Source organism: Zootermopsis nevadensis, unplaced genomic scaffold (genome assembly GCF_977971745.1).
Source record: "Zootermopsis nevadensis isolate Lab colony 2312 unplaced genomic scaffold, Znev_1.0 Znev_ptg000028l, whole genome shotgun sequence".
NCBI classification, from domain to species: domain Eukaryota; kingdom Metazoa; phylum Arthropoda; class Insecta; order Blattodea; family Termopsidae; genus Zootermopsis; species Zootermopsis nevadensis.
In genome coordinates, this window is record NW_028259160.1 from 3,168,017 (window position 1) to 3,180,099 (window position 12,083).

Genomic DNA, 12,083 nt, shown 5'->3' on the forward strand with positions numbered 1-12,083 from the left:
ATTTGAGACAATTATTGTAACCATAAACTTCTTCTTCTTCGCTTCTGCAAGTGGATCTTATTTATTGCATGATTTTGTAGGTAGGACTTGTGGGTAGAAAAAATATGGAAACTTAAAATGAGATTCGAAACCGACATCGCGTTTTTTAAACGCCAAGACACCAGAATTGAGTCAGTCGTGCAAATTTCTAAACAACATTCTGTACAGGAATTATTCTTTATTCAGTGCAGCAACGATATGTATGAAGAACATTTTCCTTGAAAGATATTTGAAACGTGCTTTCCCACTGATTAACAAATTTTTCCGTCAAAACTAATTATGAACGTCTTTTGGGCAGACTTTATGAATAAAATAAAACGTTCTTATTAAGAACATGTTCATACTAACTTTAATAAAAGTTCATGAAATGTTTAAAGAAAGGCCTTCAAACATTGATGTAAACAACAATTACACAGCCACAACAATAGTATAAAATTAATTAAGAGTTCTTGCTAGTTTCACTGTATGTCAGCTCATAAGTTTAAATTTTATTTATTACTATAAGTAGTTTCCTGTTTCATCTGATGCATACTCTTCTGTTAACCTTTGTATTAACTTGGCTGCACATGACATTACTGGAATTGAAACTAACTATTGGTATTTTAATAGCATATGAAATACTGTTCAGTGGCTGGACCACCAGAAAATAAATACACACACACAAGGAGACCAATACAGATATCTTGATGCAAAATTGGGCCATTTTATGAATGAGGGAAAGGAAACAAGAAGTCAGCATGAAAGAGTATCCCAAATTCTGATAAAAATAATGCAAGTATTTCAACACTATTTAGAGACTATTATTGAGTAACACTAATATACAATAATTTCAGCAATAGATCACAACAACTGACAGGTACTAAGACTATAATTCTGAATGAAACAACTAATGATCAACAAGTTAGAATCTAAATCTGTAGAAGAATTGCTACTCCAGCCATTGTCCACTTAGCTGCTTTTTCTTTTGTTTTAAGATTGAAAGTACAGATGTATGTTGGTCCTCGAACACGTGTTTTGTAGACAGGACACTCATACATATTCCGCATATCCTGTTTGTCTTGTGTAATTGCTTTTATGAAAATCACAGGCATGACTGGGAACAAATCTTTGAGTCGAGACTCCATGATAGAACCAGTCTGAATGTCCCAGCGTGCACCTTCCATGAACAAGCCATGCACATATGCTCCTTCACGAGGAGCTGACCTGTAACATTTCAATATAGCAACGCCATTTACAGCACACATTCTTCATAACAACTAAACTAACTCCTTTGGCAGCAGAACCTAGATTTAACACCATTAATATCAAAACATGCCACTGGATGTGATCTGAAGCCGGTTCTATCCTCTGATCCTCATAACCTTGTCTCTTAAATGTTGTTGTAATGATATCATCCCACCTAATTGATTTAATCACCATAACATAACCAGGTGATGAAAACAAATTATGACATTCTGCATTATGAAACTTCACACAGTCTACTGTATCTGAATATTCTCCCCAACATTGCATTTTACTCACATAAATTCATCTTTCTGTTTCTTGGACACTTCACAGTGGAGACACATTTTGTCCAATGGCCACTCATTCTTACGGGCTGTTGATTGCTTAATAGCTGTCAAAAAAGACTGAGGATTGAAGAATCCTGCTAGCCATATAGTTGCTGGAAGCTGAAATAAAGAATAACAACTAGTAACCTACTACTAACTAACTAGATGGCTTACCGAACCCGAAGGTTCATCACCGAATTAACCAAAGCCCTCCAACGGACCCTGTCCTGGGCCAATGAAATCCAGTCTCCTTCAACTCCTATCTCCCATAGATCCCGCCTGAGATTATCCTCCCATCTTCGTCTAGGTCCCCCAGCGGTCTCTTCCCCTTAGGCTTCCCAACCAATACCCGGTGCACACCTCTTGTACCAACCGTGTGCGCTACACGCCCCGCCCATCTCATTCTTCTCGACTTAATCACCCTGACAATACTGGGGGAGGAGTACAGATTTTTAAGCTCATCATTATGCAGTTTTCTCCATGCCCCACTGTCTTCTCTCTTAGGCCCAAATATCCTCCTCAACACCCTGTTCTCAAACACCTGCAATCTGTGTTCCTCCCTCTGAGTGAGATGCCATGTTTCGCACACATACAAAGCAACAGGCAAGATTATTGTTTTTTATACTTTACTTTTCATGTTCTTAGAAATCAGATGGGAAGACAAAATATTTTGAACTGAGAAGTAGCAAGCATTTCCAGAATTTAATCTCCTCCTAACTTCCTCATGAGTATCATTTTGATTTGTTATTGTTGTTCCCAGATATTTGAACTTTGTAATCCTTTCAAAGGACTTATTAGCTACCCTAAGATAATTTTGCCCGTCTGTCTGCTGACGACGAGATACCAACATGTACTTAGTTTTTTCTGAATTCACTTCTAGCCCCACCTGTCTACTAGCCTCTAGTAAAACTTCTGCATTCCTCTATATTGTATTCATATCATCCCCCAATAAATTAACATCATCAGCATATGCCAATAGCTGATGTGTCCCATTCAATTGCAAACCCTCCTGCCTATCTTGGACTTTCCTGATGGCATATTCTAGCGCAAAGTTAAAGAGCAGTGGAGACAAAGCATCTCCTTGTTTTAGACCGTTCTTGATGAGGAATGTCTCAGATACATATTTACCTACTCGAATTTTGCTACAGGTTTCATTTAAGCACATTTTTATTAGACTCACTAGCTTCTTTGGTATACCAAATTCAATAAGAATATTATATAACACTTCTCTCTTCACAGAGTCATAGGCTTTTTTGAAATCTATAAATAATTGATGTACGGTCCCACCGAACTCCCATTTTTTCTCTAGTATCTGACGAATGCAAAAAATCTGATCAATTGTTAACCTGTTTCGTCTGAACCCACACTGATGATCCCCAATAATTTCATTCGCATATGGGGTTAATCTTGCCAAAAGAATGTTGGATAGAATTTTGTATGAGGTTGATAGCAGAGAAATTCCTCGGTAATTACCACACTCAGTCTTGTCCCCCTTCTTATGAATAGGAATAATTATGGATTCCTTCCATTGTTGTGGCATCTCTTCCTTATCCCAAATTAACTGAATAAGCTTATGGATCCTCATATGCAACCCTTTGCCACCTGCTTTAATTCATTCTGCTGGAATCTGATCAACTGCACTGCCACTAAATCTAACTTATAATTCTCTAATTCCCTACTCACTGATTTCAGTGTCCCAGCCCTATAGAGGCTCCTAATGTTCCAAGTACCAAATCTCATGTCCTTTTTCAGTTGCCTTGGTCATGCCAAAGAGTCCGTCCTGGTCCGAGGCTTAGTTAATTTTTTTCATAACGATGCTTTTTTTACGGTGAAAGGTTGTTAGCCTTATGCCCAACCCCCAACCTGGAGGACCAGGGTATCACTCTTAGTCTAGCACATCACCTTAGACTTGTCCGGCTTGGGTGACCCTACCATGAGCTGAAGCTCCGCCCAGCATAGCCCTAAGGGTCATTTGAGCATACAAGCCTCCTCACCCGGCAGATTGCCTTCGACAAGGTGGTGATACCTTCGAGAAGGAGTAACCTACTACTGTACATTAAAAAATGAAACATTCTCCTGAGTATACGCACTGCACCATGTACAGTTATAGAGATAAAGCTCCACACATTCATAATCGTAGCACAACTTTGAAGGAGGATCCAGAAGTGGTGTAGATCTCTGTCCATGCTGGGAATTTAACACTAGCTGTCTAGTCAGTATCCAGTCACTTTACTGAGCTATCCTGGCTCACATATTGGAACAATGTATTACACAGGAGGTTTAAATCTGATTTGAAATTTTGATTACAGCGTATATATTTACACTTGTCGCATCCCATGAAATGACTATCAAAAAATGACAGAGTTATGAAAAACAATTAAAGTTTGGGGACAAATTTCAGCCACCCTTGCATCTAAACTCAAGCAAGAATAAAAGACACCTCACATTAAAGTCTGATGACCAGGCTTCCAATTCCTTTAGTCGCAGCATCAGATCAGCAAACCAGGGTCCCAGGGTCAGCATAGATGGATATGCCCGTTTTGTCCAGTTGGGTGGTACTTGATCCAGAAAGAGGCATGATTCTAAGGCTTCCATTTCTTCTGTGATGGTCAGTTCACCCTATAATTGTATGTTAGTCAATTTAACCTTTCAATGCTGTAACTGGTACTTGTGTATAAACTGAAGGAAAAGAATATCAAGCAAAGGAAAACAAGCTTAGGAAGACACACAGAATAATGTAAGGACTCTATTTTGTGTACCTAAAACAGGCCTAAATAGGACAAATACCAGATTTCATGAAATTTGGTCAACTGATTCAAAAGTTGAAAGAAACACATCGTGATCTCATAAGCATACTTCTTGTCTTAAGAGAAAGATTTCTGCTATAACCCAGAAGACTACTACTACTACTACTACTACTATGGCGTAACAGCCCAAAATCGAGCCCTAGCCTCCTCATAACCCAGAAGACAGCCACCTTTTTAAACTCAAAAGGTACATGAAGAAATGTTACAATAAGTTCTGATGCACTTCCTGTCAGTCACTGCAAAAGTATAAACAGATGTTCTTGGGAAGGGGCAGGGAGATGTTATGTACTTACCCTTAACCCAAGATCTAGTTCTTTCAAGGAACGTTTCAGCTCAGCCATGAGGAAATTCATTCGTTCACATTCTTGGAATGCAACTATGATGTATGGAGTCCTTTCCTCAACCTTTGCCATAATCTCAGCAATGTTGAATAGCTCTGGAACTTTGTCAATTATCTCTTCCAACACTTGTTTTACCTGAGAAATTATATTACTAACTGATAATGACAGAAACAATCATCTTCAACTGAAAGCATCTGCTTTACAAATACAGGTAAATAAATGTAATTTCTGGCTTTGTAAAACAGAATCCTGTAAGTTGTTATTAACTTTATGGAAGAACTTGCTGCCACCTACATGTTCAAGATATAAGTAACTTTATAATGCAGAAGACAGCAAAAACATCTTTCACTTCTGTAACAACTTCAGATTTCATATTTCATGTGTTTGTGAAGACCTGTGATGACACCATGACAAGGAAGTTAGGTTGCCCAACATTTTTAAGTTCTACCCTACTGTATGATTTGGTACTATAAATAGGACTAGTCAGTTGTCCATAAATAGAGATTGGTGTTTCTTTTAAATTTGGGATACTGTGACATGGAGTCATCAGACAAACATAAAAAATGTGAGTTTCAAAGAATTTAGTATTTATGAATAAGTTGTAAACAAAAAGTTCTTTGAAACTCATATCTTCATGTTTGGGTGATTACACCATGTTATGGTCTTCCACATTTAAAAGAAATTACCAGTCTTCAGTAACTGATAGCTGACTAGTGCTCTTATAGGTCTTTACAGAGCTACAAATCATGACCATGACATTTTAACTCCTTCAGATGGTTAAGAAGTTGGCCACAGTTATTTGTGCTCAAACTATCACTGAAAGAACTACTGGACACATTTTTATACACCTATAATTGCCATCTTATCCACATAACAATCCTTCATATTATTTAACAGTGGTTTTCTAATTGCATACATTACACAGTGTTGAATGGGACATGATAGGAACATTATAAATGATGAACTGAAAAGAGTATTGAAGGAAACAGCCATGGTCTTTTTTGAGGTACAATCCTAGTAGTTTCCTGAGGTACAAGAGGAAAACCATTGGAAACTTAATACAGGATAGTCAGTCTTTCAGCCTAGAGTTAAACCCATGATCTTCTGATGATCTCAAACTGAAAATCCCTTATATTTTTCCCAAAATCATTAAATGAAGTTTACACTATTCTACTAACCTTATCTTCTCTTGTGATTGTAGTGGCTCCTGCTGCTCCAGAGTCCCGTGGTTGCATCTCAAACACTGTACGGAATAAATTTTCTGAGGCTGTGGTGAGGAAACCAATTTCTGCGTTTGGATGTAGACCATATAGACAGGGGGACTCATCTGGCAAGCTATCATCAATATATCTGTGATACCCTGCATAATCCATATTTGTAGGAGTGGGAAATCCTGATACTAGTAATAATTCAGTATCTAGTAGTTCATCCTGTGGATCAATACACAATGTTTAACATACAAGATGTTCTGAAAAATGCATATAATGCCAGTTTTTCTTCAAGTGCTTCAGACTTTAAGGTGAAGTTTGCAGGTATTTTAAATTAGCATTTACACAATTTATTTTTCACTTTCTGTATAAATTTCCACTTCTACAAAATTGCATTAAAATGTACACATATAACCTAAAAGTTTTATCCCATCATCATGTTTGTAATTATTAACATCACAGAAGTGATATATATATAATATGTGGGTACGCACACAGTCTATCTCCATAAGAGGATTCACATGGTTTATTAGTACCAAAAAAATTAAATTTAAATGAAAAAAACAAACAAAAACAAACAAACAAACAACAACAACAACAATTTCAGTTCCTAATTTAATGTACTACTAGAGTTGTTCCCACCACACAGCTTCACATAGCTGCCATATTGGCATTACTGATTGGGGAAATTAGTAAAAAGGGTGGGATAGCATCCAGTGACATGTTGTTCAAACAAAGCATTATGAATACCTATCAACTGACTCAAAAATCTTTACAGGGGATAGATAAATGCTTGGATAAATGTATGACAGATGGCCACATGAACATGATAATTATCCAAAGAAAAGAAACATTACTAAACTTTTCTTCTGTCTAATATTTTATCCAAGTTTTGAATTAATACATGATTTTGCCTTCAGCAGCTTATGGTTTTTCAGCTGATTAAAAATCTTCTCTATTATTGAGGAAGCCTAAGGTTCACCTCTGTTATCACATATGCCCATTGTTGGACACTATCCTAAATCAATTAAATCCAATTTGCATCTTCACAGATTCATAATATTCATTTCAATATTACAATAGAACCCCTTGATTTAAATTTTTAAACATTTATAACACTTTGGCTGTTCACCAGAAATGTTTGGTGTTTCCCAAGAACATCTGACTTTTTACATTCTAAATTTAATTTATTATGAAATCAATACAAGCAAAAGAATAAGCATATGAGAAATGTGATTGTGATACTTGGGAGCTTGACCATGCAGTTGAACAAAATTCCATAGATGGAACATGTACTCATACCTTAGCAAGTTTATCTCATCCAATATGCACACTAATGGAAAAAATGTGAGAGGTATCTCATCAGTTGCAGCCAGAGGGTTAATGATCAAAGTCAGTGTTCCTCAGTGAATAATTTTAGTGTTTAATTCCCTCCACTTAGAATTTTCTACAGTTTTACATGAAATTACTTTGTCCCCTACAATAATTTAAATTGGAGATTTCACTGTATCATGCATATGCCCAAGTCTCCTAAGTGGTCTCTTCCCTTGCTGTGTTGCCAATAAAAATCTCTTCTCCTATTATATTTCATTGTATTTTCACAACTTGATCAGATTGTACATTGCTGTTTTGGTTCTTTGCTCAGATTACCAGCTACTACTTTGTGAGAGCTACAACAGCAGACTTATGCCCTCTGTGGAAGAAATTATAGAAACAAGCACAAAGAAAAGGATTACCTGCAACCATTCCTGTAAGAATGTGCAGCACAGTCGTCTGTCCCAAGCATCTGTAATGTGTCCTCCGTACATAATTTCACCAAAAAGGTACCGCAAATCTTCCCAAGGAATTTTTGAGCTGTTCTCCAAGTAGTTGTACAAGACACTTATGCTAATAGTGAGATCGCCTAAAAGCAAATTTAAACACATTATAATTAACCAAATTAGTTTCACTGATATACTGAATTCAATGGAATGTGTTATAGTACCTCAAATGAAAACTAATCACAGGCTTTCTTCAAGTCATGCAGTATATTTATTCTCAGGCAACCAAGTGTTAATGTGGAGCAAAAGTGAAGAGCTTTATGAACAGTATATTTTGTAAATTTCTGCAGTGTATTATTCTTATTGTGGGTAGTTCTATAAATAATGAGCTGGGATAGCTCAGTCAGTATAGTGACTACCTCTGGGCTGGACAACTATTGTTCGAGGATTTTTCCTCTAGTCTCTGCATCCAGACCAGCTCTGGGGCCCACCTAGCCTCCTATCCAATGGGTACCAGAGTCCTTTCCAAGGGGTAAAGCACAGCTGGGGTGCAATGCTGACCACTCACCTCCATCTAGTAAAGTGAAGTTTGTCCCACTATACGCCATGTAGGCGTTTGGGGTGAGTGGAGGTATAGCTCCTCTCTTCCTTGACCTCGGCACTAGATGGGGGTGAGTGGTCAGTATCACGCCCCGGCCGGATTTACCCCCGGGAATGGAACCCGGTACCCATTGTAGAGGAGGCTGGGTGGGCCCCAGAGCCAGTCTGGATGCAGAGGCTAGAGGAAAAATCCTCTGCCCCCCATCGGGGATCGAACCCCGGTCGTCCAGTCCGTAACTAGTCACTATACAGACTGAGCTATCCCGGCTCATCACCTCCATCTAGTACTGAGGTTAAGAATGAGTTGGGGCTATATCTCCTCTCCCCCCAAGTGACCTACATGGCATGTACCAGGACTGTTTTACTTTTTAGTTCTATAAATAACTTTCATATTATTGGCAATAAATTAATATCAAGACCACGAAAATGCAAAAGCACAGACAACACATTTGGAATCTATATGTACTTTGTGACACATCATTGCAGTCTTATTTCATTAGACAAACAGTAGGTTTTATGCACCCTTTACTTTTAATCTTCCTGTCTCCAAAAGGTTTATAAAACAGTAAAAAAGTATATATATATTCTTCACTTTTATACTACTACTGACTTAATTTTGTTATGGTTTGTTTATATATACAACTTAAGGTCTATTAAAACTGTTCTCATCAGGATGTCTTGTATGTTTGTCAGATTCTTACCGACATTGAATGGATACACCTTGTTCCAGCCTTGGGCACCAAATTTTCTTCGTTCATTAACAACAGCATGGAAGTAGCAGAGTACAAACAGTATTGATTTAAATTCCGCTTCTTTGGTACACATTTCCAGTGTTTCTTGGTTGAAGTTGTCAAGAGCTTTGTGTAGATTCGCCAGCATACCAGAAGGTGGTTCATTCGTGATTTTGATGGATGACTCAAGCAAACCCTATTGGCAATAATAAACACATTGCAGTACTTTATATGCACCTCTTGTTTCAGATTTACAGTTTAATGTTTAAATACAGTTTTATTTTGGAGACCATTTAAAAAAAAGAATGATAAGAAATTACTTGCCTTATTTTATAAGAAAAGTAGGTTATAGTATCATTATAACCATGTGTCACCCATCTATGTCTGTCCCGCGCCGTAGCCGCACGGTCTGAGGCATCATGCTTCGGACCGGCGATACGGAATGTGCGCTGGTTCGAGTCTCGGGGGAGAAGAAATTTTCTCATAAGCTTTTGACCAGTGTATGGGACCAGTGCCAACTCAGCATCGTGAGGAAATTGGGGAGCTACAATAAGTGGCATAATCCGGTCAGGAAAACTAGCAATGGCTGGGGGTTCATCGTGCTGACCACACATCACCCTATATCTGGTTGGAAGATCGTTCACCTCTGCTTATGAATGTGAACATGAGGCCAGCAGTCAAGCTAGTCAGCTTTGGCTCTCTGGAGCTGTTACGCCACGGATTTAATTTAATTTAATTTAGTCACCCAACTATATGTATGTGTGTGTGGTTGTGTAAGCCGTATCACAAAATGTTTACTTTTACAGACATCTGGGTGATATTAGCTTTAGAATGAGTGGTTGTACACCTCACAGGTGTTTCCATTTACCACAGTTTCTGTTAACTTACAAATTTATATATTATAGATAAAAAGGCATGATGATAGTGCAAGAATGTATCTTAAAAATTTAGTGGAAATGGAATTTCTATTAGTGGAAATATTGCATAGAAATGGATCAGTAAACTGTATAAAAATAACAGTAATGAAAAATGATGATAACAGCAACAACAAAACACTATTTATGTGCTTGACAACAGCAAGACAGCTAATACAGGCAGAAACTAGAAAATAAAATAAATAAATAAACAAACAAACAAATAAATAAAAATAACAAAAATAACAACAACATACCTGAGGAATAATGTGAAACTCTGGGCCAGGAGCAGGTTCTGCACTCATAAATAGTCGATAATTTGGATGTGCTCCTTCTTCACACTGTTCCATCTTCTTCTCAAGTATTGGAAGCCATGCTTGAACTAAGTGTATATTCTGCAATATGACCCAATGACCATGAAGGGAAGCTACTTCCATAGCATGCTCTGCCACTGTTTCTTGTCCCTGTCCTAGGGACACATTGTGAAAGTTTCGCTTATCAAATGTGAAGCCCAACTTTTTGCCTAGCTTTTCTACATCTTTAAGTGGATCTACACCTGGTGATAAAATAAAGAATACAGGTATTGTGGGACTTGTCTCCTCAAATGACCTCGTGAACTCCATGGATCTAGATTCTGTAAACTTAGTGCCTAATTTCTCTTCTACAAATGCTTTAATGGCATATGTCATACGATCTGGGCGAAGAGCACGCATCATGCACAACTTCTGAAGTGCTGATTTGTTCTTCCATTCCTGAGGAAACTTTTCCTTCTCTGGATATTCAGAATCTACAAATTTCTTCCATCTTTTAGCTGAACCTTCAATGTCACGGTCCAGGTTCTTGAACTCGATCATTAATGACAGGCTCTTAATCCCACCCCAACTTGTACTGGAGAGGAAATCCACAGGACTAATCAGGTTTGTAGTGATGGGGAACCGCAACAGAAAATCCAGCTCAGTGGCATCAATTTCTTTACTTGTCAACAATACCTGGAAAGCCATCTGTGCCAGAAAGATAAGCTTGTCACATTCAAAGAGTCCCCTTGAAGTATACATAAAAACCATGTATGAGATTGAATCCAGGAGATTTGTGACACATTCTCCAATGTCATCAGACTTAACTGCTCTTGCTATGGCATTCTGGAAAACCATGCTGAAAGCTTTCAGTGAGAACTGGTATATGGGGTTGATTTTGTGAAGGTCATTAAGGATGAAGTATAACAAAGAAGCTCTAGTTGCAGCAGGACGATACTGTTCACGAGCTTCATCAATCCTTTTGGATGTTACTTTGGCTTCTTCTACTTTGATTTCAATTTCAGCTGCTGTTTTCTTGGTGGTCTCCAGATTAATCACCAATGCAGTATCACTCAGAATATCTTCACCAGCAGCAGCTAATCTAGTCAGTAAATCATCTTCTAAGGCCTGTGCAATATGATGGTTGATTAGTAATCAGTAGTATAACCTTCTCCATGCCACAACTCCTTGTTTTACAAAATGTTTGATTGTCTGCATGAAGCAAAGAATATGACTGTTTTCTGGGTTTCTGCTATTTAGTCTGGTAGAAATTGCTCATCACCCTAACAATGGAGGTAGCAAACACCACTGAAACGTTGGTAAACATCTATACAGCAGTAGTGCAACCCAAAAGACAACCATCTTCATACTCACTGCAGTGATAACCTCAAATCCTATTTGTCCATTAAGCAATCATTCATCAAACAGAAATTAATTCCACATTAATTTATAGAAGTATAAATAATGGTAAAAAAGGCAAATAAAAATATTTCAGTTATATGTAAAATGTAGGAAGACAAGATAATCTGATATATGTAAAACTAAAAAATGGCCAAAAACAGCACAATTTAATGGCAGTGGGTGGCTGTGCAAAAGGTGGGAGGGATGGTGGACAGAAATGAAAACATATAAGCAGCTGGGAATATTTTTATATCAAAATTCATTCTGCACACCAAAAAAGGATTGGCATTTGGTCTTTACAGTCATCAAAAAAAAAAAAATCAGTTAAATAAAGTTCAAATTGTGTTTTTCAGGACTGCAACACCATGTGGTCTTCCACGTGGTTACTGACATTTCAGAGGAACATACACAAATGTTCGAGGTAGAAGTAACTTCAATA

The 12,083-nt window shown here is 37.6% G+C and overlaps 1 protein-coding gene and 1 long non-coding RNA gene across 9 annotated transcripts in view; one reads left to right on the top strand and one right to left on the bottom strand.

The window, feature by feature from the left end:
* Nucleotides 1-7,725, top strand: LOC110836701 (uncharacterized). 5 transcript variants are annotated; one of them, XR_015537581.1, is made up of 4 exons: nucleotides 1-80; nucleotides 649-4,583; nucleotides 5,939-6,269; nucleotides 7,591-7,725. It is a non-coding gene; the product is annotated as an uncharacterized LOC110836701 (long non-coding RNA). The 5 variants fall into 5 exon arrangements; XR_015537583.1 differs by lacking the exon at nucleotides 649-4,583 and having other exon boundaries at nucleotides 15-80; XR_015537584.1 differs by lacking the exon at nucleotides 649-4,583 and having other exon boundaries at nucleotides 23-76.
* LOC110836697 (dynein beta chain, ciliary) overlaps nucleotides 818-12,083 on the bottom strand; it is an 81,619-nt gene continuing 70,353 nt past the window's right edge. For all 4 annotated transcript variants that reach the window (XM_022078159.2, XM_022078160.2, XM_022078157.2 and 1 more), the window contains 8 exons: nucleotides 10,208-11,371; nucleotides 9,007-9,232; nucleotides 7,682-7,848; nucleotides 5,916-6,167; nucleotides 4,690-4,872; nucleotides 4,035-4,208; nucleotides 1,561-1,709; nucleotides 818-1,242 (listed from right to left, as the gene is read on the bottom strand). In XM_022078159.2, coding sequence (XP_021933851.2) covers nucleotides 948-1,242; nucleotides 1,561-1,709; nucleotides 4,035-4,208; nucleotides 4,690-4,872; nucleotides 5,916-6,167; nucleotides 7,682-7,848; nucleotides 9,007-9,232; nucleotides 10,208-11,371 — 2,610 coding nt within the window. In that variant the 3' untranslated portion in view covers nucleotides 818-947. The remainder of the gene's footprint in view (nucleotides 1,243-1,560; nucleotides 1,710-4,034; nucleotides 4,209-4,689; nucleotides 4,873-5,915; nucleotides 6,168-7,681; nucleotides 7,849-9,006; nucleotides 9,233-10,207; nucleotides 11,372-12,083) is intronic.